Raw genomic sequence first — 27,949 nt, 5'->3', positions numbered from 1 at the left:
ACAATATGGGGACTGTTCCATCCACGTTAATGAGCTTTAGAGGGCGCAAGCACATGGAGAACTGAGGCCATAATCTTTCGGGCGTGCATCGAGGCACCCTAATAATCATTGTTTTGCAGCGCCGCAGACGCGATGTCTTCGTTTTTAGTAATTGTATTGCGCTTTTAAAGCCACTGTATGTAAATAACCAATAGGATTATCCTTACCACGGCATGATCCACCTGTCAGCGTCGCGTTCTCTCACAAAAGATTGAGTGCGTGGTGGCAAGGATTGATATACGCGGTATCCACTTCGCTGGATGCCGGAACCGGTGCCGAGTGGTTAAGCTGATCTGGCAGCGATGGCAAGGTGGTGGGTTGGTTCGAGATTTCGAAAGGCTGACGGTTTGCCCACCTGCGAGGCTGTGATCACCAGAAAAAGGCAACATTCACGGAAAGTCTAAGCCACCTGTAGCGCTTCTTCGATGCCAGGCAATTGAACTGCAGTTGTGGTCCATCAATATGGACGGGCCGTTGACGCGAAAGAAATGCTGCCGAGACCAACATCGAGAAATACGCCTCTGCGCGGGACCGTCGTTTTAGACACGGTAGGGAAGCATGTTCTCTAGGGCCACACAGTCCTTTTGGCGAATTGAACTGATGAACGCAGCATGGATGTTACTATACTTTCGTACAATGCAAGTTATTCGGTACCGTGGCACCTTTTATTAATTCGCTGCATAAGGAGCGTATTGCGCAGTCTCTGCCATATGCACCACAGTGCACGGTAACACAGACAATGAAACTTGATGTGATCCTGCGTTTTTAGCACGGCAGGCGGCTGAGTAAAAAAGAAACAAAAACCGCGATACTCCGAAGTGAGGTGGGGCGTGCTCAAGCCTGGGCGGTTCCGCATTATAATCGGTGCGGGTCCGAGGCCTCCGCTTACCGGTAAATTCTTTTTCATTGCGATAGCGATTATATGGACACTCCAGGCGCATTTCTACCGTCGCCGTCGTCGTGATGTTCCCTATAAAGTCCAAGGGCGATAACATTGTCGCCGCGAGCCAGATGTGCCAGTGAAAGCGTGCGAGGGTGAGCTCACGATGGCAGCCCAATCTCAGGCGCGCAAGTTAGGAAAGCGGGTAGGAAGCGCGCAGTCTTCCGTCGCGGGCAAGGCAGCGTGGTGAGGGGGCGTTCTACTCCAGCGGCTGCTGCGTATGGGGCAGCCGCGCGGGCCCTATTTTGACAGCGATCTACGATGGGGAGAGTGCAAGCCCTTAGTGCTGATAGCCTCGTGTGCCAACCTCTCCCATCTTCAAAAAGAACCACTTCTCTCTCTTGTGTGTGCTGTTTTCGCCGCCTACTTCGCGTTCAAGACAGAGGCAGCTCAAAGGTCAATTTGCTTGCTGCTGCTGCCATGTACGCTTCCTCGCTCCAGCATTCTGAAGGCGAGTTTCCGTGGTCATCTAGCGAGATGTGTTCTTTTGTTTGTGCGTGCATGCATGCTTTAGTTTGCGAGCGAATGTTTACAAGTTTATACAGTCAATAAAACTACCATCCTTACTTTGTATGGCTGTTTACTAATTTGCTATCGCAATCAATGCTTCACCTTCTGGGCGAAACTGCGACTTCTTTTGACATGCTTAGCACCAAATAACACAGTAAATTCCTTACTGCAGAATGAAGCGCGAAGGGAATACTTGGCGCCATGCTGAAAGCGGGGAGTGTGGTTCTTCAGTGGAACGGCTGTAAATATGCACTCCATGAAACTTCACCCAAAGAAATGCAAGCGGCCCGGCCCAATAGCACTCGAGTTCCTCGACGGTGGTTGCCTCCTTTCCACCTCGTCCACTTCCTCCTCTCTCACATGTAGCATCAGCAGAATTCAAAATACGGGACTTCGGCCACCACTCCAGATAATTTGGACATGCTCAGCTCCCATGCAAGACGCTTACGCATGGCTGCAACACCATTATGGTTCCAAAATTCCAGCTGATGACCAAGAACACCCAAGGACTGCCCTAAACCTCTTCCAGGCTGGCTGAATTGCTGTGTTCCAAAACGCATGTATGCAATCATACAGCGCTGGTTTATTGTGCTTGAGGTGGCGGCCTATATATGTGTCATGCAAACACATCAGCACTGCAAACAGGAGTAAAGCAACAAAATCTTTATTTGCAGTACCCGTCTGTACCACCCATCAACACTTTCAAAAGATAGGTGTAGAAAGAACTTCTTACACCATATTTCCAGCTTTAAAGTAAAGCAATTTAATAGCAGAGCAAGATTGCTTCTACAAAAGAATGACAGACTAAGTAAAGCTGTCATAGGTTATACATGCCAACAGCAAACAATAAAAATTTGGTGTCAATAGCATGGTTCACTGGTGTGCAACGAGTAATTTATGTGCGAGGGCAACACTAATATACAACATTGGTCACCTTGTTAATGCTAACATATTACTGGGATATTCAGCTATCAAATAGACATTTTATTTAATGAACACACTTGTACATTGTCCCAGCAACGTCACCTAAGTTTTTCATCATTTTCAAGGTTCTGGCACATACAAGTACTGCACCCAAAGTAGCATATGATGCATGAGTTTCTCGTTTATTGTACAGGCACGATTACTTAATGTAGCTCAATGGTTTAATTTAGTGCCGATCTTTACACACAATGTGGATCATGAAAGCAACTTTCTTCAATAGCTCTTTGGTTTCATATAGAGTGATCACAAGCTTTTGTTCAGCTCCGCAATGTCCTTGAGCAGCTTTTGCGTATATTCAACACAGTTGACCGGGGCAACGGACATCACAGACGTCTTCAAACGACTTTCATCCTGCAACCAAGGTTTGAAACAAAGTAAGGAATAAAAAAGCTAGCTGGCACAAACTGTTTGCTATGTACAACCAATCCAGAACATGCATAATGAATGCAAGCTTTGCAAGGTGTGCTCTTTCAAGCACACCTCACCTAGCGCAAGACTAAATATGGAGGGACTTTGTTAACTATAACTCCAAGGGGGCCAGAAAATAATTAGAGTGAAACAGTTTAAACAAGTTAAAGCCCCTCATAATATTACACGCAATAATACGCACAATTGAGTCGTCGGCTTGTAATTTGAAAAACATGAAAAAAAGGCAAGGTTCTGTGTTGCACAATTACGGTCGATTTCCTAGAGTCAGCTTCGCCGCAATACAAGCGATGAAGCGTAGGTACACTGCGAATGCAGTTTCGGTTTTGTATCTGACTGCACCATGTAGGAAATTTTTGGCCCAATTTTCGATAAAGGGCCCTCACCACACCCCATAGCGAATTTTGGTTATACGCTGGAATTCGTTATGTTCTCTCTAAGAGGCGTTCTACCACAATAAATTTTCAAATTGGTTCATTAATAGCCTAGACATACACATTTCAGTGCCGCTAACCTGCGATTTCAGGAGGCGACCATCACCACTACCACAGACACTATTTCCACTTGTCCTGTCTAGCCTCCGCAAGCGAAATTCCTTCCCTGCGTTTTCCCATACCGGAGCTCGAGGATCGCGTGACACATACATCTTAGGCCCCGCCTTCTCTTTTTCCCTCACCTTTTTTGGTGCGCAGCTGCTGCGTTTGTCCCATTTCGCACAGCGCACAATTTTGCACGCTGCACACAAGAATACCCGACTAGCTGTATAAGTCAGTGCTACACAAACACTGAGGCAGACACAAGCAGAGTACAGAACATGATTGCATACTGGAACACGGTAGAAAATGACCTAGTTTTGTTGTCTGCATGCACAACTGAACATAGCAGCAAGCAGACGAAATGGAAGTACATCTTGCTTGCTACGGTACGAAGTAAAACAAAACCTTGCAGACATTCAGTTTGTGTGTTTTATTATTTCTCTAAACCTTAATTTGTCTACTGAAGAAACATATTACATAAATAACAGATGTTGCCTTGAATAAATGTCGAAGTCACATGTCACTACGAGCGACGTCACAGCATAGAGATGTACGTAGGCACACTTGTGCTTAGGTACACTACCTCTCCGGCTGGGAGCGCAGTTCTCAAGAGGAGAAGGGCAAATGGCATTTGGTTTGAAAGTTCAGCGGAGTTTGATGGGTGTGCAACGCAACCACTAAAGGGGTAGCCATTGGGATCACCATAGGAGTCAGGTGCATGTGGGCTGACTGGTCAACTTATCCGGTGAAGGCCAATTTTAGGATCGAAATAATGAGGCTCCGGGCCCATAGAAATGTGTGGTGCCAGAAATGCATGGGACCTTTTGTCGGGATCGAATAAAAAAAAAAATCAAATTAACTAGAGTTGAAATAATGGAAGTCTACTGTACAGACCCGTAGATATCCCATGAAAATGGTGTAGTTTAAAGTAAAACCTCATTAAACTGTACCCGCTTAAACAGTAGTTTCATCTTAAAAGTGAATGCAATCGTCACGACGAGAACAGCACTTTGCATGAAAAGGTGCCCCGCAACTTCTGCACCGCTACTGGGACTGTGCACGGAGAATATGCAATGCCAATGAGGAATCTGCCGCGCAAGTGTTTGCCGAGAAGAAGGGGCTGGCTGAAAAGTTGGCTCACAGCTTCAGCAAGTTTGAGGCAGCTGTTGTCACTGCTAGGCCGCCGTGGCATCAAATGATAATAACACGTTTGTTGCGCAAAGTAAATAAATATTGCATGCTTTTTTCCCCTTTCATCGTGCTCTCTCTGAGTTCCGTTTTTGACAGGTAAGTGGGCGATCTCATGCTATTTCGGTTAAGCAGCACTACCGTTTAGTATGTACTTTTTCCGAGCTCCGGCCAACTACGGTTTAACGAGGTTTCACTGTACTCTTAAAGCTGCATCAGAGAGGAATGCTACTTTTAAAAAGTTCATGGACGACACTCTAAAGTTTGGAAATATGTATAACTAGCAACAAGCGCTTAGACATTTGTATGTGCCAGTGCCACACAGTGCTCAAAACAAAGTGCATTACCGTCATTAAAGCACTCCTCAGGTGGCTGACAGTAACAGCAGAAGCGAACATATATTTGAATAAATAAATAAAAAATAAAGAAAACGATAAGGCACAGCTCAACATGCATTTCTAACAGACTCAATGTAGACTATCAATATGAAAGAGAAAATATCAATTAGGCAAGGAGTTAAGTGCAACATCACGGCAACAGACACTGAGATGTCTGCAGCAACAGGCTGTTCTCACAAGATGCAGTGTCTTGCAAAAATATGTGCCACTCTTCAAAGAAGCTACTGTTGGCTTTGCTATTGAGGAACTTGTTTTACAATGTGTTGCGTCCAATACGGCTATGCCACTCAAAATCCACAACACTCCTAATAAGGCTACTTGCATTTTCTAAACTAAAATCGCTATTGAAGTGTCAATGCTATGCAGAGTTAGATGGAATGAATTAAAGCCAAATAGTTCTATCAATACCAAAAGATGTGTACATGCAGGTATGAAAACAAACACTGAGAGAAATATAATGCTGCTTCTCACATTGTAAACTTCCATTTTGGTGCGAAGCCGGAAGATGAAGGGCTTGAAGGGGACCTCATTGAGGATGTCATCGTATCTACAGTCCTCCTGCAGCAAGAAGCCATCAATCAGCATTCAGAAAGACGAAATAACAGTGAACAAGGAATTAGACAATGTCCAGCAAACGACTGTTTGTTCAAATGCCATCGTTTTTTACCACTCCGGTTGCTGCACATGCATAATAGACTAATGTATACAGTAAACATTGTTTACAATGCAATCGCTCTATATGAAGCTTTCTGCGGTTCCAATCACTGTGCATGCATCTTGGACAGATCATTTGAACTAGAGTGACACAAGACTCTACTTCTCACAAAGCACAAAGCAGAATATGCTAATGAGATTGGTGCAGCATACGTTGCAATTATACATCGAAGACACAAACTATTCAATTGCCCTTGAAACAGAGTAGAGTGCAGTACCGGAGAAGAGGTTATTGTGAGATTATACATACACAGAGGACAGGCTTCTGTTGCCTCGAAGAAACACTTATCAGGCACTAGTCATGTATTCTGTCATGTCTTTCGTCTCTCAAAAGTAGATTGCTGTATGATATCATTTTTGAGTGGTTTTCTTCAATACATATTTTTTTAAGAGCTCCTGCACTACTGGTCTGCAGTCTTTAAGTTACACTGCTTAAGTCACTAAAGCTCTCTCAGAGGTTACCTGCTACTTTTAACAAAAGCAAGCTTTAATGAAGTCCGATTCCCGTCTCAATGACTTCATTGTCATAAGGCTTTGCCATATCAGCATCTCCTTGTGTGATCAGTATGTTGACAGGGCAGACTTTACCAGGAGCAACGCAAGCAAAGCCACATTTTGAAAACTCTTGCTGTATCTGAATAAGTAGTTCTGTTGGCAATTTGAAATAGGTTTGCCTCTGAACGATCAACGTTGATTATCTGCACTCCCCAATTCTTACAATCAGGAAGCACTTTCAAAGCAGGTTGCAATGACCTCATCAAGAAGTCAAATTATTCTCTAAATGCTTATTAAAGACAACAGAACAGTGTTTGACAAGTTCATCTCTGTATGTTGTTCAGTGCACGTGGTCAGCAAAGCATTAAAAGGAAATTGTTTGACCATTTGATTCAGAACCAAGGAATGCGAACACAGATGCTATGCCCTTGATGGGCGCGAGTAAATCCAGTGTGCTAGTCTAAAGGGGCCCGAACGTACTGCCTGTAAAAATTGTCATTGAAAAAAGTGGTTTTTGCAGAAATGCAGATATTATTTAGTGGACAAGTACTACAAGGAAGAAAAAAAGGGGGAGCGTGCTGTAAGCAAAATTTTGCATGATTTCGTTGCTGCAAAGAAAGAAATATTGGTGAGTGGCTACGACACAGCCTAGTAGTCCTTGTTTCTTTCAGGCTTTCTGTTTAAGTGTGTGGCAGTGACATTATAGGCTACGTTACAGCTTCCTGACATCCAAACAAGCACGATAATCATGCTACTGACAAGAAACTCAGTTGGAGACAGCACGAAGTGCTCTACATTGCACTAATGCTTGACTACAAATGCCCAATGAAGCCAGACATGTAAATGCAGCCTAAGAAAATAAAAACATTTGAGAAATACTACAAGCAGACAAAAAGCCTAAGTGGTTCGATGTCAGGGTGTCTACCAAGTTGACATTTCGAAATTCCCTGAGTTTTCCAGGTTTTCCCTGAGCACCTTTGCGAAATTCCCTGAATGAGCCAGAACTTTGTTTTATGTCAAGACAGGCTGACACCACGTTGCCCGATGCTGTCACTCTCTAGTAAGCTGCTGAAACAAAAAAATGACTTAATCCAGTTTGAATAGTAAGGAGTAATATCTATTTTATTTAAAAAGAAAACAGAAGGAAGGTGTTAGTAAAATGCACAGCGAAAGAAATGGTAAAGCCCATTCCAAATTGAGTCGAACATTTTCAAATACGAATGAAAAGGAGATGCATACATAAGTAAATATTTTTTAATATCAGCTATTTCTATCAACTGATAGCAAGCTCATCTGTATGAGGTCCTGAACTTTGTCACAACTAAGGTTCTCTCTCAGCAGCTGGGAAGTCAACCTCAACTGTCCTGACATACTCTCAGCCCGTACACAACATCTCAGTGTTGGGTTTCACTGCTTAAACAATTTATTTTGGTTTGGATGAGGGACACATGTGTCTCAGCGTCAGCGTACACTAAGTCTTTTTTAGCTCAAGCTCCTTCAAAAAGGCGCCGGCACCCTTCCTTTCCCGTTAATTCCTCAGTGCGTCGGTCCTTTCTGTTCTCATCCTCCTTCTACCACGCTTTCACCACATGGATCATCTGAAGCATCCTCTTGGTCAGTTGTACAGTCAACATTTGATTTTTCGGACTTCCGAGGGGCCGCAAAAAAAAACATTGAAAAAAAAAACGGGCAGTCTGAAAAAAATTAATGCATGTCTTTAACTGCCTTTAAGGGTTAAAATTATCACAGGCACGTCTGAAGAAGCTCTGAAGGCCTACCGGTACGCTTATTAGGTATATCAGGGCTCGTACTGTGACAGGAGACGGGGTGCACGCATGTGTAATTAGACAGTTTTAGTATAGCGTACGCTATTCCATTGCGTACGCTAAAAAATAGCGGGTCGTCACTGCGCATGCGCTGACCACTAAACGAAATAGCGGGTATAGCGGGCGTACGCAACGCAAACGAGTTAGCGTTAGCGTTTTTGCGGGGTTTGCGGAGTTTGCGGGAAACATGGCGGCGATCCCGGCTGCCCGCTTCGAATTGAATTTGGCGTTGCTTTTGTAAAATGCACTTCGTTCGTAGCAAATGACTGTGTAAACGGCTTTCGCTTAGTCTCAGGCCGCTTCGACGACAGAGTATTATGGATAACTTCGTGGTGTTTTCGAGATCGCTTCTCGTTTCGAACGAGTCGAAGCCTAACCAAAGAAACGTTCTAGATGTCAGCGCCACCTATCGCTACAGGCGCGAAATAGCCGCAACGACGGAATACGGCCTCAGAGATCTGAAGATATCGTCGGCCAACTAAAACTGTAGAAAACGTGCGCTGCTTAGCGTACGCTATTTTATAGCGTATAGCGTACGCTATAGTTGCATACGCTAAACTAAAACTGTCTATTAAGGAATACATACTATGTCCCGTGACAATTGCCCCCTTCCCACGCATGTTATGCTTCACCGCCTAACACTAATGTACTGAGGCGAAGCTTACTTTCGGAGACTGGCATTACGCAACGCGCTGTGCTCTGCGAGCTTCAAAGCCAATCGCGAGGATTACAAAGGCGGAGTCGGTGCCATTGGTGATAGCGGCGAATTCTTTCAATGAAAAACACGGCACCGCACAGCAAGAAGCTCAACAGCGAACATAGAAGCAGCTAGGCCTAACGTTGCCGCGGTGATAGTAACGGCTGCCAGCGGATCTGCCTGCGAGAGTGCCGGTTCAAGGCGGCGAGATAATCAAAATAGCGGCGGTGGCGGCTCTGATTAATGCCATTTCAGACCTGCAGTCAGGGCAATATACATTGACTATATGGAGTACGTGGTAGTGCCGCAAAACCGTGTAAATTATCGGGCATGTCCGAAAAATCGGGCGTCTAGAAAATCGGTCGTTAACTACTCTGGCAATACATCGTGCCGATGACACGGCGTCAATGACGATTCGTTGCAATTCCTCTATTACTGGAGCCAGCATTAACACGACTTTCGTTCCCTTTCAATAAAGTTACAGCTAATTTTCCCTGATGGAAGCACAAATTCCCTGAGTTTTCCCTGAGTTTTTCCAGACTGTTCAAATTCCCTGAGAATTCCCGGTTTTCCCGGTTTTCCCGGTTGGTAGACACCCTGGATGTCGTCTTGCCATGCCTGATGAAAACGAATAGGCTTTGATGCAATAAGCTGGTCAGGCCTCCGCAAAGCAAGATGCTACTTTTGATGCCTGCCAAAAGTGGAAGCGAACATTTACAGAAACTAAGAATGAAGGAAGACAATGGACAGCACTGGGCTCTTGTCTATGCAAGACTGATAGAACTTGATTTTGCAATTAATGCATGCATGCTGTATATTCTGAGAAATAATGAGAACACATGATTTGCATCATCAGACTATTCAAATGCCCTTGCCATACACAGTGGAATGAGAATGCTCCTTCTGAGACTGTATTGATCATGGGCGCCACTTGCTAGGCTTGTTGTCTGTGCTTTGAAGAGAGACCAAAGAGGAATCAGCGTGGAATGATAAATATGCTTCAATAAAACTTGGTGCTGGGCTAGTTGGTGATGCATTCTTTAAAACTGACGCTAGCGCTAAAAGGGACAAACACACGCTGAAAAGACGACACGACGACGAGGTAACGCTATGACGACTGGTTTATTTTTGAAAAGGGTTCAGAATTTAAGACAAGCACAACACATGCGCCTTTTAGACCTCAGGCTGAGGATAACTAAGGGACACACTTGTTGGGCGTATTTCCCACGTGCAAAGAAAGAGCTTTTGCCCTATGAATCGTCTCGTTCAAAGACCGTAAGAAGAGCTATTGCATCGCTCTGCATGGAATCGGCGCTTCAAAAGTCGTGCCCGCACGAAATGCCTTTTAGCTTCGGCAATCAGGTTTGAAGGCTTTTGGCCGCAGGCTTCCCTTGCTCGGTCCTTTTAGCAGTCGCTGAAACCCTCCTCAAGAAATTTGGTCCCCGACGAATGAAGGCTGCACCTGAACGCGTGAAGACCAAACCTGAGGTGGTGCCTTACATTCATAAGGTTTCACACAACCTCAAAAAGTGGCCAGCAGGCACAATGTGCCGCTTGTATTTTCTGCGCCAAACAAGTTGGCGAAGCTGTGCTCCCGCATCTGCGGTGAAGGTCAGCGCGGTTGCAAAAAGCAGCATGAGGATGCATTCGTCAGGTGCGCCCTAGGAGAGGTATACTTTATTCCCTTGTTCTGCGGCAAGTGCTATATTGGGCCTCAATGAGCGCTTAAGGGAACATTCTCAAAATTTAATAAATTTAACAAACCAAGCCAAGCTTGCGAATTTTGTTTCGCATGTGATGGTTTGCGAGTGTGTGGCACAGTTGAAAGAAGCAAAGATTCTGGGCAGGAGTGCAAGTGCAATAACTAGAGTGTTGCTGGAAGCATTCCACATAAAAAAAGGCGGGTCTGTGCATCAGCGATGTTTCGATAAATTTGTACCCAGCTGAGCGCACACTTCTGGAGAGATGTGTAAAAACGTAACGTATGGCTTTTCATCCGTTGCTGTCTTTTATTGGTCTTTTGTTTCATTTCTTGCTGCTTGGTTTTATCATTTCACTTCCCGTGACTGCGTGCGATATTGCAATATCATTATTTGCAAAAGAAGGCTGGCACTGTTCGGTTGTGCGCATGTGTTGTGCTTGTCTTAAATTTTGAACCCTTTTAAAAAATAAACCAGTTGTCAGTAGTGTTCCCTCGTCGTCGTGTCGTCTATTTACCGTGTGTTCGTCCCTTTTAGCGCTAGCATCAGTTTTAAAGTTTTTGGAATGCTAAAGTATTTGAAAACTCTACTTAAATTAATTTGGCAGTAATCGGGAGATTACTACATGAGAAAATGAAGGTCAAAGTTGTATTTTAAAAATTTTGCACTTAAAAGATAACGCCAGAATGTCATGAACTTCTAAGTATTCTTTCTTTTATATTTGGGCCATTGTTGCTCAATGAGAGAAAGTTGAAAACTTCAACCTTTGGCACCTTTAGAATACAATTTTTACCGATAAACTGAACCTAAGGAGAAGCCGTATAGGTCTATGATAATACGATGAGCTGGTACAGAAACTTCAAGGCAGCGGCACCACCTGTCCTTTGTTTTTGCATCTTCTCTGGCAAACCATGCCTCCTCTCACATTAATAGTGGCTTTGTTTTGGAATTGTATAAGTGTAATTTAATGTTACAGCCAACATAATGTTTCTCTTCAATTAAACCGTTTAACTTATACTCTCAGAATAGATGTCTGACAATTGAGTAGGCGCGGTTAATTTCCTACTGGCGTCCCTTGCACATGACTCACAGCAAAACACATGTTCACCTTACCTTGCTCGACTTTGAGTACATGTCGCCCAAATCCTCTGCAGATGCCCCAATGAGCATCTCAGCCTCCTTGCCAAAACAGGTTACCCACTGGCCATCGCTGAAGTCTGTCAAATTTGCCTGTGAGCAGAAAAACACAGCAAAACAATAGTATGGTGCTGTCACAACAGTGACATATTGTGCGCATTTACAGTATCTTTAAGAAACACTAACAGGCTCATAGGAGTCATGTTTTGGGGAAAAACATAATAAAATGTGCCTGAAAAAAAAAAAATTGTAGCCTCGTGCATGCTGCTAACTTATGGTAATGGTGCTTCCTGCACACATTAAAGGGATACTAAAAGCAAATACAAAGCTGGCGTGGACTGTTTAGGTACCATTCCAGAAACCTCACAATACTTGTTTCGTGACAAGACTAAAGAGTTTACGAGAAAACTGCATCTGAAAGGTCCGAATACCTTTTTTGAAATTCAAATCTCCCACCACTCAACCAGGGGAATGAATGGTGACGTTGCATACGCCATCACCACCCTTTGCTGCCATCGTTGAGTAAAACGGCGCCCGACAGCCGACGGTACCGAGTCAAGACAAAGTGGTGGATTCACAGCTGCAGCTGCGTTTTGGTCAAGTGGTGTAGACCGTTTGGGCATCCCGCAAGTCCACATGGAAGTTGAATTCTCTGCTACTTGCAGTTTATGGGAGTTTCGCGAGCCAGCAAAACCATCACAGCCCTACGCAATAACGAAACCACTGAAACGCGAAAGCGCGGGCGGCGCGGAGTCGAGCGAAAATGAAACCTTTCGACTGCCTGTATTGTTGTCAAGGGTAATTTCAATGAGTTCTTTTTTCTAGAAATGAAATAGAAATGGACAAGTAGCATTTTATTTCGCCTTATTATACAACACAACAATGTTTTTTTGCAACGAGTGCTTGAGTAGTAGTGACAGAATTTAACTGAGGAGTGCTTTTATCACCAGACAAGTACTTGAATGTCTCAGGGGGAGTCTCTAACATGTCCTGCATTTACCTCAATTTATTTATTATGAAGGCTCTGTTTATGATAATATTGAGGCCTTAGTGTCTCTCGACCACTTATCTATCCCTTTAGCTTGACTAATATTTGCCTTTAGTGTCCCTTTAACTTTTCTGCCAAATCAGAGACATTAGCTGCGGGAAGAAACTTCTATCAAGGCCTTGCTGCAATACTTCCAGCCTTAAAATATGTGCAGTGAACATTAAAAAGAATGACTTATGTGCATCACTACAACACAAACAGGTCACAGGGTCTATTAATGCATGTTCTACTGATGCCTATCGTTGAATGCAGGCCAATCCATATGCTGCTGTAGTTAAAAGTCTCTGTGGTTGCTTGCCCTAGAAGTTCTGCCACAGTTACTCAGGTGACATACCGTATTTAATTGCAACATAACATGAGATGGACGGAAAGAGAAATGGTACCTTTAATCACAAAATCACAATTTGGAAACGACTTCACTCATCTTTGTTGTTTGAGAACAAGGCAAAGCTTTCACGGAGTGGTATTCTCGGGCGATCAATATTGAAGATAGTTTTGCTCTTGCAAAACTTTGCATGATTCGGCATCAAACGCGTGCCTGACAAGTGTTTCTAGCGCTGTTCCAAGCTCGCTTCCCATCTTCACATGGTGCCAAGGGTGCTGTTGGCCGTATACTTAGTAGAGGAGTTCAGGACGCGAATGAGCGGAGTCTTGCGAAACTTTTTCCGAAAGTGATTGCCCGAGAATCAAGTAATTTTTCATGTCATCGAGCTCGTTTGAGATTGAGCACTTCTCAAAACACCACACGAGCACTTTATCGAAGGGCATTACCAGGCCACAACGAGGTCCAGAGCCCTTCCGACTGGAATCGCATTTAAACAGGGCGTCCTGCTGGTATCTCTATCCACGAATCGCTGACTTGCCGACGCCTTACTGCCAAGCAGCGGCAAGGTGTTCCAGCTCCTCAGTGAACAAAACTGCTTGTCTTTTGAAGCAAGCATCATGCCAAATATGCTGTCACCATAACATTGCAAATTCTTAAACTTTTTGTTTATTCATTTATGAATGGAGTCAAAGCACTAAAGACGACTGGGTACTGTGGCACTGTAACCTTAGTCACAAGCACAGGAAAAATGGGGTCGATTTGAACAAAAAACAAGTTTGGCTCCAGTCGACTTGCCCGAGTTTGATCAAGATGTAAAGGCACACGTTGCCAACGTAACGGTAAAAATTGCAGGATTTAGAATGCATATTTGTCTTGAAAAGGTCCATTTTTTCGTTATTTGAAGGTGACGCAAAGGTCAAGTTCAAGCAATGAACATCGCAAAATAATAATAATAATAATAATAATAATAATAATAATAATAATAATAATAATAATAATAATAATAATAATAATCTTGCATTACAATCAAGTAAATACAGTACACTATACATCTTTAACAAACTCTGGTCAAATTAGACTTGGAAGCAGTTGGCATTTAATTCAGACAGCTGCGTTTTAGCAGTTTATCTTCCTTGCTAGGAAACACCGCTCTAGTTTTGAATAAAGCAGATCTGTAAGTTTATTAAAAATGCCTAGTTTGGTAGAAGCTAGCACAAGGTTGCAAAATCAGAGCATAGAGTGCCTGGCTGACTGAGGAGTTACCTGCAAGTAGATTTTCTTGAGAGCTGTTGAAAGAGCTCAGTTAAGAACTTAGAGAACTGAAAAGTGGCCACCCCTGCCTTATATGGCAGCACTTCAGCCTTTTTTTATACAGTAAAAGCGTCCCTTTATGGCCCTTTTCAATAAACTTTGCGCCTACCGAGACAAGAAGCCTCCACTTGAAATCCATGGTCTCTTGGGCGCATTTTTCACAGCGGTAATATCCATTCTGCAGGTCAACCACCTTCTTGTTGCAATTCTCACTTGGACAGGCCTTGTAGAGGCAATTTTCCTTGCGGATGATCGACACGCACGCCTTGACGCTGTAGTAGTCTGGTTTGTCCCCTTTGCCCAGGCCTTCTGCCTTCGCCTGCGCTATCGACTTCCAGTTTGAGTTCCCTCCACCTGTGAAAAAAGATCATGACAATACCTTTTGACATACCTGATACGTCACTTTAGCCGAGCGCAGAGGCTCTGCAGGGCAGAAAATTGTGTAAAAGATAAAATGGCCAGCTAATCCCCCTTCAAATGCTTGAACCACTCCCTTCGGTGTCGGATTGCAGCACTGACCTTCAAGTCATTCAAATTATGGGGTTTAAGGTCCGAAAGTAACACAACAGTTGCGACAGATGTCACTGCAGCGGGGCACCAGATTAAGGTACAAAAGTAACACAACAGTTGCGACATGTCACTGCAGCGGGGCACCAGATTAATTTAAACCACCCCAAGGTTCTTAATTGTGCATCAAAAGCATAGTACACAAGCATTTTTGCACTTCACTCTCACTGCAACGTGGCTGCCAAGGGCAGGAATCAAACCCTCGAACTCTGCTTCAGCAGCGGAACACCACAGCTGCTGAGCTACCACTTCAGGTATAATCTGAGCAAGTCTAGTTGATCTCAGAAGAATATAGTTGGTTTGGTAAAATCATTCATTAAAAGACCTCTCTTGTATCCTGTCCAAACACTGTGCTGTTTCTTTAAGGATTCCAGTTAATCATTTAACACTACTATAAGAAAGGGTGAGAGCAATGCATTCAAGAACAAATGATTCGATCTGGCAAAATTTCGTCACTTATCCTGCACAATGAAACAACCCAGAAAGGCAAAAGGAAAGCTCGATCTTGTTAGCTGCATTCTTCTCGATGAGTCATCACTTTGTGCTTGGCAAGTGCAGAGAGGGAGCTAGAAGTAATGTGCTAAGAGCTCTGTTCAGAAACTATGCAACCCTGATTCAACACATAAGAGAGATAAACTAGCTGGAGTCTGCTTAATATCTGTGGCCCTCTGAGCAAATGTCCGTGTTCACCGACAACTGGTGTGCCGTCTCTTGTGCCATAAGAGCTAACCCTTTAATGATGGCAAGTATATATACCTGAAAAGAAAAAAAAAATGTTTTCTATCTAAATCTCCAAAGCCCATAGAGAATAAGCATAATCAACAATGGAAAATTTCATGGGACCTTTCTCAGAAATAGTTACGAAACAGCACGCAGAAAACTGAACGTAGGCTTCACCTCAAGCCACCTACGGCTTCGTTTGGCATTTGTACAGACAGCTCTTGCCGTATGTGAATTGTAGGTGCACATTTAATTTGTGTTGCATCACGTGTGCGACACCACTGAAACTGGAGATCTTACATTGGTCTGTCTCCTTTGAGCGTACTTCCAAAGGAAAGTGAGTTGCACACCTAACTTCCTTCTCATCCTGTGTTCCTGCTTTAATAAACCAACAAATGGTGCATGCTGCCTGTCATTCAGTGTTGGGCAAAAAATTTTAGCCAGAAACTTTGTACTCAATACCTAAAATCAGCAAGAAAAAAATTTGATCTGGTATATTGCTTGTGGGCAACACTTGTTAATACAGGGTTAACGAATCCGAAATTTACATTAACACCATAAAATGTAGTGTGACAAGCTTTATCTGCACATGCTTACAGGCTGTAGCACATTAGAAGCTTTTCAGCTAAAGCAGGCAATCTTACTTTGTAAACATATATTGCACAACATTTTTGCTTGCCTATGTAATAACCCACAATAACTGACAGTAAAAAAATTTAATTCTGGTAAAAAATAACGTACAGCGCGAAGGACAAGGGCTGCGATAGACAACATACACAGCGCTGGCACGTATGCGCTGTGTATGTCATCTATCGCAGTCCTTGTCCTTCACGCTGTACGTTATTTTTGATCATGAATTACCAACTAGCTCAAGCAACCACCCTAGTTAATTCTGGTGTTTTACGTGTGAAAGCCAGGATATGATTATGAAGCATACCATAGTGGGGGCTCCAGACTACTTTTGACCCCTGGGGTTCTTTAACAAGCACCCAATGCATGGCAGATAGCCGTTTTTACATTTTGCCCACGTCTAAATGCCACCGCCATGGCCGGGATTCGATCCCTCGCCCTCTGGCTTAACAGCACAACGCCGAAGTCGCTACACTATCATAGCAGGTAATAACTGACAGTACTGTGATCTAAAAGGAACTTTAAAAATATAACAAACGCCTTCAAAGAAGACTACAAAGGTCTGGGTATATGCATAAAACCTTTCCAAAGCAAATGCACAATAGTTCTGATTGTACAGTCGAATCCACTTACATGTACTCACAAACGATCACAGATTAGCAAGACATATTCCACAGAAGACGTCCTCACCCATTGGTCCACCAGAGCGAGTGGAAAGCGAACGTGTCTGCAGAAGCATTCCCTCTCTGCTGTACCAGCCCATCAGGGCATGGGACTCTGGAATGTCTGGGTTTAGTTGCAGCATGCTTGAACCAATCAAAGAGAGGGAGACACCTGCAAAGTGATCAACCAATGTGTTGAGTGTTTCTGCCCACACACACTGGAGGAAGCATAACAAGAGCGACCTTATTGGGGGTGTTTTCACATCTGCCTGATGCCACATCTCTAGTGCACCACCTCAGTGGAGCGACAGGTGTTCTGTCAGGTGAATTTTAGCTGCCAGCCTCCACTAAAAGTGATGTCCCCAAATGAGATGGACCGAAAACACTGGCTCGGGTCCCATCTATCTGGCAAAAAGTGGAAGTCCTCTGTGGAGGAGGCTGACCACATGGGGCTTCAGTTTATACATTAATGCACCAACCACCATGTTCGTATTAGATGGCAGAGTGTCTGTATAATGGGGCCCATGTGCCTTCTGAACTAAAAAAAAATGCAAAAGAAAATTTTGTTATACAGTATTTGGGTAACTGTAGGTAGGCTGATTATATCCCTGGTTTCTAATCTACTAACTATCTAGCAATGTGAATATTTCAATATCTTCTTTTTTTATATTGAATAAAGGGGGGAGGCTACCCTGAAGACCAAACTTTTTTTATTTTTTAAGATATCAAGACAAAACTTTCAGGGTACATTCATACCACCAAACTATGAGGAACTTCAAAGTTTCATAAAAATGTGTTCATTAGCTCCAGAGTTATTGTGGCCTAACTAGGTGGTTCATGTATATGCTTGAGGAAGAGCCTGGAGAAATGTCAGGACATCGTAGGAAGCTGAAATTCACTGTGATGATCCCTTGATAGATATCCCAGCGGGCTACAAAGCCCTTTTCTTTAATTTCCCCTACAAAATGTTTTACCACAACTTTGAATTTGATGTAGCCTGTAATGACCACATTCATAAAAAATTAATTGCGTATTATAAATTAAACTGCACCAGTTTTCAAAAAAAAAGAAGCCTGTTACCCCCTGGCAAAGTCATTCAGGAAGAGGACAAAAAAGACGGCACACAAATCTGAAGAGCGGTTCTTGAGATATCGCCTTCCCCAGCCCCACTGCTAGCGAAAAAATCCATTCCGAGAAAACAGGCCTTAAAGGGCCCCTGAAACGGTTCGGACAAATTTTGTAGACGCGTAGGGTACAGCTTAAGTAGAACATTCGCACCACAATTTAAGTGAAGCGTTACGTATTAATGGAGCTACAAGCGATTAGAAGTTACCTTCCTCCCCAGCCATGCTTTTCCTCCTCAACTCGTTCGCCGAGCGAGCGGGGCTAAGCTCCGCCTTCACTGGTCCTGCGTCACCATGCGACGTCACATCATCCACTTCCAGTTGTTTTGGAGCCCGCCCTCGCCCGCGCGAAACCTCTCTGCTACCCGCTTGGCTGTCGACCCCAAGCGAGAGCTATCGAAGCAGCGTGCGTTGCGAGCATTCTGTCGTAGCGCCGAACGTGTCTGGTATTCCGTTAACCACAGGCAAGCTGGTCATTTCGGCTAATGACTGGAGACATAAACTCAAGCTGATGAAGGAACTTTGGCGTAGACGTACGTGAGCGGCCTGATCGGTCTGCACGGTCCAGACACTTGTTGGCGCAGCGCTTAACCAGCCAAACAAAGCGCTAATATTGCTCTAACCAAGAGTAAAACATTTTAAACATTTATAAAAACAACGTGTTGATGATTACACTCCTGCGAAAAATACGCACCAGCAGCAAAGAAGAATACGCTTCGTTGCTGCTACTGCGTATGGTTGAGCTCTATGCCACCAGGTGGCTGCACCGTGCAGACCATTCACATTTGCCCTTCTGCTCATCTCGGCTCATCCCGTTACGGCATAGTCAAGCGGCCAGACCCTGTCCCCTTGCGCTTACGTTTGCCCTAATAGGGGACTCGCGAAACGCTATTGCATTAGTAATCTTCCGGTGTAAAGTGACGGCCACAAACGCACAAATCCTGGCGCCGATCGGATAGCGGCAGTCTGATGCGCAGCAGCCAGTTCGCTCGTACGCTGCCTTGCAGAGGGACACGATGTCGCAGCTTGACATATTGCCAGTCGCTACGTTTGCAGTCCACAAGGCAACAAAGTCGAATCATAGAGCTCGCGAAAAGACTGAGACCAACTCTGACCGCGGAGCTCTCGTCTAAATGGAGTACGTTGTAACACAAGCAGACGACACTTGCTGTGTGCCGGAAGTGCTTAAGTGTACTGAAAAATTGTTCTTGTGCATTCTCTTTGTGTTACTTTCTTTTTATAAAAACAAATTAACTAACATTCCAACTATTACGAAGATCATTTGTTTACCATAAAGTTGGAAAAATTATCGATCACACTCCCTGGTCAGCCAATCGGATAGCTCGCCCCACTGACGTCATATGGGTGATTTCGATCATATGGGTAAAGGCGGCTTAAAATTCCGCTGAGCAGTGCGCTGCAATCGGCAGTGATGTGCATTTTTAAAAACTTTTAATAAATTACAGGCTTTACGCAGAGCACTTAGATGTGTAAATTAATGATCAGAAGGACCTACTCTAACGACTCAGTACGTTTGTAGAAAATCGTCAAAAGCGTTTCAGGGTCCCTTTAAAGTTGAACCTGTGTTTTTTTTATTATAAAGCTCCTGCCGAGCTACTAATCAGCTCTTGCAGCTCCGGGCACACTCAATGTTTCGGATTTTCGACTGGCGACAGCCGATAGCACAGTTCCGCTGCTGAAAGCGTCAACAGAGTCGGCACTCGCTGCGGAAGATCGGAAGTTCGATGCTCGTACACGTCGCATATTGCGCTTCTGCGCACCGAACATCTGCACTGTCTTGGGCTTCAATGGCGTGCGTGCGAAGTTTGACATAATTTTAGCATTCGCGCGTGTTCTGTGGGCCGTGGTGACCTCAAAAGTAGCGTTTTTTTTTTTTTTTTTTTACTCTGCGGCTGAATTAGGTGCTGATAATTACAGAACAGGTAGTTTATAAGACATGCAACCCGGAAATACTGTTCTTCAAGAATAGACTTTTTTGCGATTTTTCGGTTTTCGAGGGCTGCATCCCCCCTTAAATATGAGCTTTTCCTTTTTTTTTATTTTTTACATTTCCACAGAACACAAATTTTGGGATCTTGAATAGCATAGGAGACCAAGATAGGATTTTGGATAGGAGACCAGAACTTTGGCAAAATGTCATAAACTTACCACTGAAGTCAGATACACGCACTCCTTTCACAGCCACTACAGGGTTGTCAGTGCCATCAAACTTCTCTGCCTGGAATTCAGGAACCCAAAAGGCAACGATTTAGCACCAAAATTTGTGAAGTGGTTTGACCCGTGTTATCACAAAATCAAAAGACCTTTGTATTATGCACTCACACACATTACAGTCATGCTGCCTTCATATTTTACAAAACCAGATACAATTATGGGATGGATAGATTAGATGAAAGGCAAAGTTGGTACCTGCCTCAAAGTAACACAAAGCTACAAAGGAAATTAAAATGAATTCCTCAGGAGAGTGTATCTGGGTTTCCTTCGTAGCTTCGTGCAGGTTCCAGATTAAATTGTGTAAGGTGTCAATTTCTCTTTTACAAAACTTGTTTCACCTGAAGTATTGTCGCCTGAACTTCATCGTTATAAATATTCATCAGTAACTAGCCTTGTTGCAGCCCTGCAGAATATTTGAACTTTGATAATAAACCCACCCAGTCATTCAATCCCACTGTGAAGATTCGCTAGTGCTCACCTAGCAGCATCACTAATGGTCAATTCTGGCAACAATGGTAAAGGAAAGCAAAGACAGAATGAAGAAAATTACATTAGCATAACTGCAAGACACCACACACCGCTGTGCTGTCTAGGCGTGAGAAGGATATTGTAGCACGCAAAAGACTGGAAAAAAAAAAAGCAACAGTTCTTCCACGAAAGCTAGCACCCCCCACAATCTCACCTGATCTCCCCAGAGCGTAAGGGACACTTCGGTGCCACTCCGATCCACCAGGCTTATATCCCGCTTCTTCAGTTCCTGATTTGTGGTGCGCCGTGTGACTGTCTGTATGTCACTTGCCGACTTGCAGACTCCAATGACATCTGCAACAGCCCATCGCCGCAACCAAAAATGTACTTGACAAGTTTGTGGGGACAGAGGTGTGCACCTCCATCCTTACAAGCTCCATACAAAAAGGGCAATTTTATATTTTGAAAAGGCCGTAGTTAAGCACATTTTAGAGCTACTAAAGGCCTAGTTGAGCAAGGAGGTGAGCAACTATTGTAGAGTGAATGAACAAAGAAAGCAAAATAGCAAACGACCTTATATTGTGAAAGAAATATTTAACTGCAAGAAATGGGGTTGTTAATATGTAGTCGCCTAGGTAACCTCTTCAGCACGACCACGTGGAATGTAGGGTAATGCCAGAGGAAAACATTACTGATAATTGACTATTACGCATTACATTCAGAGCAGAAGCAACAAGAGCACCTTAATAATACTAATAATAATTTTTAAAAGTGATCTCACCAATGACACTATCCTTGCTTACTTCCTGAAGACGTGGAATGGGCACAAAGTTGAATTGCAGTGTAGGGATGTTTGGAGTAACGTCATCGCATGGTGTAATAGTTGTTTCTGGAATGAACGACATCTCAAAGTCGTTCTTGATAGACGAAAATGAGTAGCCTTGTCGGACGTTCTTGATAACAGCTCTTGAAATGTAGTACACCTGCAAAGTTTTTGGGGCACATTATTACTTCCTTAAGACAGCTACAAATGTAGTGAAAACTTAACACAACTTTGAGCAGAATGCACAACAAACAATCATTTCACAACGCTTCAAAACAAGCACCCATTCATACTACGAGATGTTTGTACAATGCATCATCGTGGCCCCTCGAACACAAGGAGGAGTTGAGCTAACCTTGTTGACTTCGACAATGTCGTAGAGTCTGTCACACTCAGCATTGAAAGCCGTAGCACGTATCTCTCCGCTCTCATCCAGCAGGTCCATTGAAAAGAGCTTTCCCTCACCCTTGGAGTTGCTCCACGTACGAATGTTGGACTTGTTTGTAACACGCACTCTGATGGTCCACCTTAAACATGCAAGAGGAGCATATTGAACATTCTACAATACAAGATGCAAATTGACTGCAACAATGGTTGCCAGCTCGCTAGTCAATACTTTCAGAGTAATATTACTGATGAAAAATCTTGCATCCTGCTTTCTTCCTTGGTTTAACCCATTGAGGGTCGACGCCGTAAATATACGGCGCCGCGAACAAGTCCGAAAATGGTCGATGCCGTATATTTACGGCGCCGTCTGTACGTTTAAAACGCGCGCTAATTTCCTAACTTTTTCTTGCCTGGCATGTGGTGCTAGTATGTGGGAATACATGAAATTTTTTTCTCGCGTCTCTCTCTTTCAGTTTTCGTTCTATAGTTTTTTCTTGCTCCGGCGCGTCTGCTACCGCTCGCGCATTGGCGCGCTCGCGGGCGCGCGGCGGTTAGTTTCGGTTTTGTTCCGCACGCGGTTTCGGCTTCTTTTGCTCGCAAAACTGATGGCTATCTCGTTCTTGTCACTCAAAGGGTGACCGCCTGTTACCCGCTCGGTTGTTGCTCACAGGGGTCCGCATACGAAGGATGCCGCCGTGCATGCGTTTCCTTTTTTGGCCCTTTATTCCGAAGTTGCCTCCCATGTCTGCTCAGGGAAGCAGTACCCAGAGGAGGTGCCATGTCTGTGCCAACACCACTTGGCAGCAAAAATATCGCGAGGACACAAGGTACATGCGCGCTGAGTGCAACAAACCGCTCTGCGTGGAGCCATGCTTCAAGAACTACCACACGCTGAAGAAGTATTAGTGCAAAAGGAACATTTGAGACTTGCAAAAAATTTTCGTGTGCGCATTCTTCTTGTGTATTTTTCTCGTGTGCACATTGTGTATAACAATGCGCCAATTTTTTTTAAAATCTTATAACTTTATTTGCTATTTTTTATTGTTTTTCATGAATAAACAGTCCATCTATGCCAACGCCAAACATTTTTTTCTCACTTTACGGTCACCCTAGAAAAATTACAGTAATTTTTTTTCGAAATAGCTCCCTCTGAAGAATTTAAATGTGCAATAAAAAAATCGACACTGAGTGGTCGCATGTGGCGAAAAAAATCGACCCTCAAAGGGTTAAAAGATAGCTGCAAACCCTGTAACATCATGGCGCCAGAATTACTTTAACATGCAACAAATTGTTATTTATATACTTTTCCAGTGTGACCAATTCAGAATGTGTGTCAAATTCAACGCAGCTTCTTAGTGTAGGGTATCTTTACAAGAGCTTCCCCACAACACGAAAATCGGAGGTAGTGGTCACGCGGTATTACAAACCACTCATGCACGAGTCAGCCTGGTGCTGTGGTCATAAACCACAAGATGACCACGCTGCTGAAAGATGGACACACTGTGTCGGACATTCTTTACATTTTCACTGCACTTTTCTGGATTCAACACAGGGCAATAAGCTTGGTGCACTACCGTCACTTCACTCAGACTTTGTAGTGCACTTCTCAACCTCTCTCCCCTACGATACTGTAATGTAAAGCTTGCAGCGATATCATCAGAATGCTGCTTCAACCAGTGCAATGACCTGAGCATCAGTGATAGCATGAGACCGCCCCTCCCGATTTTCATGACAAGTGGAGGAACTCTTGTAAGCACACTAAGCCTGCCAAGAAGCCATGTTAAATTTGGCGTGCATTTTGAATTCGCTGCATTAAAAATGGTAAAATTTATAATTTGTTGCACATTCAAGGAATTGAGCCCTCATACCATGATTACAGAGTCAGCAGCTGCCTAACAAGTGAAAAGCAAGAAAACTAGGCAAAAATTTCATGTGAGTACTCTCTTAATGTCACTGATCACAGGCAGTTTGAATGCCTCTCCAACGTGCCACATGAAGCTTTGTTTCGCACAAATAAGATAAGAAAACCTTCGCGGGGCTTCACCTCCTTCTTCAATGCCTTGCACTGTGAAGGCCACAGAAGAGTGGGACATGCCCCCAACGCTCCGCCTACTGAATGTAACCTCGATGCTAAGTTACATCCATTTTCGTGCCTACAACATGCCAAATGTAAGCCAAACATGGTTGTCTTCTGCGAGCCACAGTGCACTCAGCCAGCAGACTTGTCATGGAACCCCATGGCCGCCGCGGTATCTGCACTACGTAGCAGATCGAACTGCACTATGTAGCGTGCTCAAACTCAGATGCTCCAGTCTGGCCGTGCTACATGGTGCGGACAAGCTTTGTCCTGCACCAGCTTGACTGACAGATAGTAGCAACACCCAACTTGCACATTTTGAAGCCCTACTAATAGCTCACTATAAAGTGAAGTCTACCAAAGTGTCTATACAGGAGTGGTCAGGAGTGAGCGCAAGCTGCCAAGCGTGCGTGTTGTCTGACCTTAAATTTCACGTGGTTAAATGCTAGTTGAGTGTCCAAAGCTAGTTGAAGAAATTAGCGAGACCCGATGTTTGCAACAGTGACAAGCTGGGTGGCTGAAGTTTAATTCCTACACGGACGGCTGCGACCGAGCGTGAGCAGACAAGTCGCATTCTTCCGGAAATACATAATTGTTATAAAAAATTGAAAGCAAATTTTCACCTACTTCAGAGTGTTTACTAAAGTATGTCAATAAATATGCACAGTAACAGTAGGAAGAAGTGCACTGATCCATACACCCTTCTTGGTTGGTGTCAGTTATTTGCCAATAGCAGCCACATATGAGAACCTGCTATATTACGAAATAAAGCGTCCAGAAAAGAGCGAGCAAGCTTCTGCTGGAAAGACAGCCATTGAGAGAAAGGTGACATTGCACTCTGCTTGCGAGCTCGACGTGCCGCGCCTGACTGCAAAACTTGGCTGAAATGTTCACAGCAGTGTATGTTATCCGCAGACTACGTTTTTTCACCAAGCCCGAGGAGTGGTTACGCAACCACCTTTGGAAGGCGTCCATAGAAAGAAAAAAAAGCAGGAAAAATTGCACGCGAGTACAATCAGTCCCACAACAGGAGACTATAACGGTAAAGTGCTTTCAAGTCGCACTTATGAAGAAGCCTTGATAAACCATGACAACAAAGCCAAATAAGAAGTTACCTGTTCTGATATGGAGTCAGGCTGGCAATAGGCACAACCACTACATCACTGGTAGAAGCGGGGTATGCTCTGTTTCCAAATGATGGCGCTGCTGAAGCTGCAAGAAAACATAATTCCATCTTGAGGTCAAAAACTCCACATTTTTCCCCCAGAGGAAATGGCATGCACAAATTGTACACGAAAGTGATGCCTCTAACCAGGTGCAACGTTACAAGCATAAATTGAAACAATGCAGCTCCATAATTCCGCAACATCTGCATTCAGCTGACTCACGTGGAGCTTGGCCTCCACTGTGCTGGAACTGCGCCTTGTTGGCTCCTCCATCTGCAGACGACACAAAACTTAAAAATTCAGTACAAGTGCCACCTCGAAATACCAAACTACACCAATCTGTGCTATGAAACATAGCCGCCGTCCCGAAAGATGCCAATATAAAACTGATCTACGCCATGACATCATGGAAGTAAACAAATTAACTAATGTATCTATACAAATTATCTTTGAATTGGACAATGGTGTGTTCTCCCTCCCCAGTTTTTCCCCTTATTCTGTTGTCACAGTACACAAATTTTGTACTCTCACTGCATGGCCAATCCCCATTGCGAGTACATGCCAGCGTAACAAGAGCATGATGACCACACATCATCACTCTCGTATAGCAGTAGTAAAGATATCAAGTGAAGCTTGCAGGTGTTCTCACCTGTAGGTTGGGCAGCACCAGAAGATGATGTGGTGGGTATCACGGGGTTCCCCAGCCTGCAGCCCACTGTAGAGCCTTTGGCTATCACGGTCAGATCCAGCACAATCAGGACTTTCCTACAGCGGTTTGATACAACAATGTAAGTCACTGCAGAAACTATGAAGCTGCTGTCAGCATTTTTTTCCCTGCCTGCATGCCAACAAACTTGAGTCAGTATAATGTAATGATTCTATCCCATTGCTGTTCTTTTTAGTGCATGGTCAGTGGTACAAGTGCTGCTTCACCTATGTTGTCACCAGGTTCAGCCAATTGTAAGCACCTGAACATGATAAAAAATTTGAATGGAGAAAAAGGAATCCTTAGATAATACCACCCCTGCTTATCAGAGCAATCCCTGAAACAAAATGCAAGAACTTTGTTAAATAACAGCTTCAAGTTGACTACAGAAGATTGAGATAGTATATATTTTTGCGCACCAGAGTTACACCTAGGCTATGAGAGCTGCTGTAGTGAAGTACCCTGGACTCATTCAAACCATGAAAAATTATTAAAATGCACCAATGTCTCAGCTCATGAGCACATTTGTATTCTCCTCGTATTTGAATCCCCAGGATTTAAACCTGTGTGCAGAGATAGTATTGCAACTACGCAAGTCACGAGCTCACTATGCTAAAAATGAGCAAAAATGAAGCTTGAATTTGTAAATAGTGCTACGGCACAATATGTGCGATCACAAAAGGCCAGCAGTGTGAAGACGACGATGACGATTAGAAGCTAGCGCGGGCTGTTGCCTCTTGGCCAAGCGCAGCGTATTTTCCTTGTAAATATATTTGTACATAGCTTTTCGTCTGCGTATTCTTACGTAACAATAGCATGTCCGTTTAGCGCAGTTTTCATTAATAGGAATAGCAAAAAAAGGCCTTGCAAAAGCACTGATGCCACAGGAGCATGATTTCCCCACTTTGGTGTAAGCTCGCCTAAAAATGTAGAAACCTTAATGAAGTTAACATTTTCGAAGAACAAGGCAACAAATTGCCTTAAATTTATTGCCCCAAATTTACGAGTCTATGAGTGAATAGAAGTGCCAATGGAATTAGTGAGCACCGCAGCTGAGTTTTGTTGCAGCGCCAAGCACCAGTGTTCTTCAAAAATTGATGTATCGTAAATCTTACCAGAAATACAAGCACTTGTATGCAAAATACACTAGATAAGGAATTGCACAGAACATTGTAACACTACGAATCTGAAACAGTCGGCACATATTCGTTGCAAGTGCTTGTAGTTGTCAAAACATGCTCCAACCTACTTGTCAGGACTGACAACGTTGCACATATACTTGTCCAACTGCACCACTGCAAATTTGTCAATCTCGTTGTTGTTGATCATGCAGTTGAGCTGTGTGCCCAGCATGGCATCTGCAATCCACGACGCAAGTAAATTACAAACGGACTAGGTACGTGAAAGATAGATACGTCGCGTTTTCGATACGTGAAAGGCAAGCAAGCTTCGTTTAAAATGGAAACTAAGCTTACAAGTGTGGCACTGCACTCCATCAGACAGCAGCAGCCTGTATCTGTCGGCAGTGTTGCTGCTAATGGGCTTGAAGTTCTGAAACACGTCAAGAAAGGTTGTATTTAACACACGAATTGCCAGTTGACGATGCTTGCCCAGAGCACAATACAGGGTGGACATAAGTCAAGAAAGCACAAGTCAAACCGATACTGACCAAAACTTGCAATACGGGCTTGTCAACTTGTTGATTGTTAAGAATACGCTGCAAGAGCGAAACAGGCAAAGCAGTTTAGCAAGTGTCAGATGCCGATTCGCGCTACTTCGACTGCATCGTATAGGGATGGTTAAGACAGCTCACCTCGACCGCCCCAGCTGTAAGGCGGTGCTCCATGGCGTCTCAACTTAAATCACAAAAATACTTCCAAATAAATGAATACGAAAAACGCAAAAACAAACGCACGCGAACAATTCACAATTAACAAGCGTGTCCAGGCACGAACAAGGCCACTTGCTTGAAGCGCGCCAAATGCGCTGTTCCCGTTGATTCCCCCAGTTTCGGTTCAAGGGCGCTACCATCGCTTCTCGTACTTCCGTTGTCGCTTGAAAAAATCTTGATCCTTATTGCCCCAACATACGGAAAGGTTGTTGAAAATGT

General features: G+C 43.8%; 1 protein-coding gene across 1 annotated transcript; it reads right to left on the bottom strand.

The window, feature by feature from the left end:
• Nucleotides 1–2,137: 2,137 nt before the first annotated feature.
• On the bottom strand, nt 2,138–27,837 carry RPA1 (replication protein A 70). The gene is made up of 16 exons (XM_065435599.2): nt 27,653–27,837; nt 27,509–27,556; nt 27,315–27,390; nt 27,089–27,197; nt 25,783–25,898; nt 25,356–25,406; nt 25,083–25,179; nt 21,859–22,030; nt 21,462–21,663; nt 20,895–21,034; nt 20,147–20,216; nt 16,882–17,025; nt 14,384–14,628; nt 11,567–11,683; nt 5,493–5,579; nt 2,138–2,824 (listed from the first exon to the last, which is right to left on the bottom strand). The coding sequence occupies exons 1-16, from the start codon at nt 27,683–27,685 to the stop codon at nt 2,717–2,719; spliced, it is 1,815 nt and encodes a 604-aa protein (XP_065291671.2). The 5' UTR covers nt 27,686–27,837; the 3' UTR covers nt 2,138–2,716.
• Between the last annotated feature and the right edge of the window lie 112 nt (nt 27,838–27,949).

This window comes from Dermacentor albipictus, chromosome 2 (genome assembly GCF_038994185.2).
Source record: "Dermacentor albipictus isolate Rhodes 1998 colony chromosome 2, USDA_Dalb.pri_finalv2, whole genome shotgun sequence".
NCBI classification, from domain to species: Eukaryota; Metazoa; Arthropoda; class Arachnida; order Ixodida; family Ixodidae; genus Dermacentor; species Dermacentor albipictus.
This window is presented reverse-complemented; position numbering and strand designations above follow the sequence as displayed.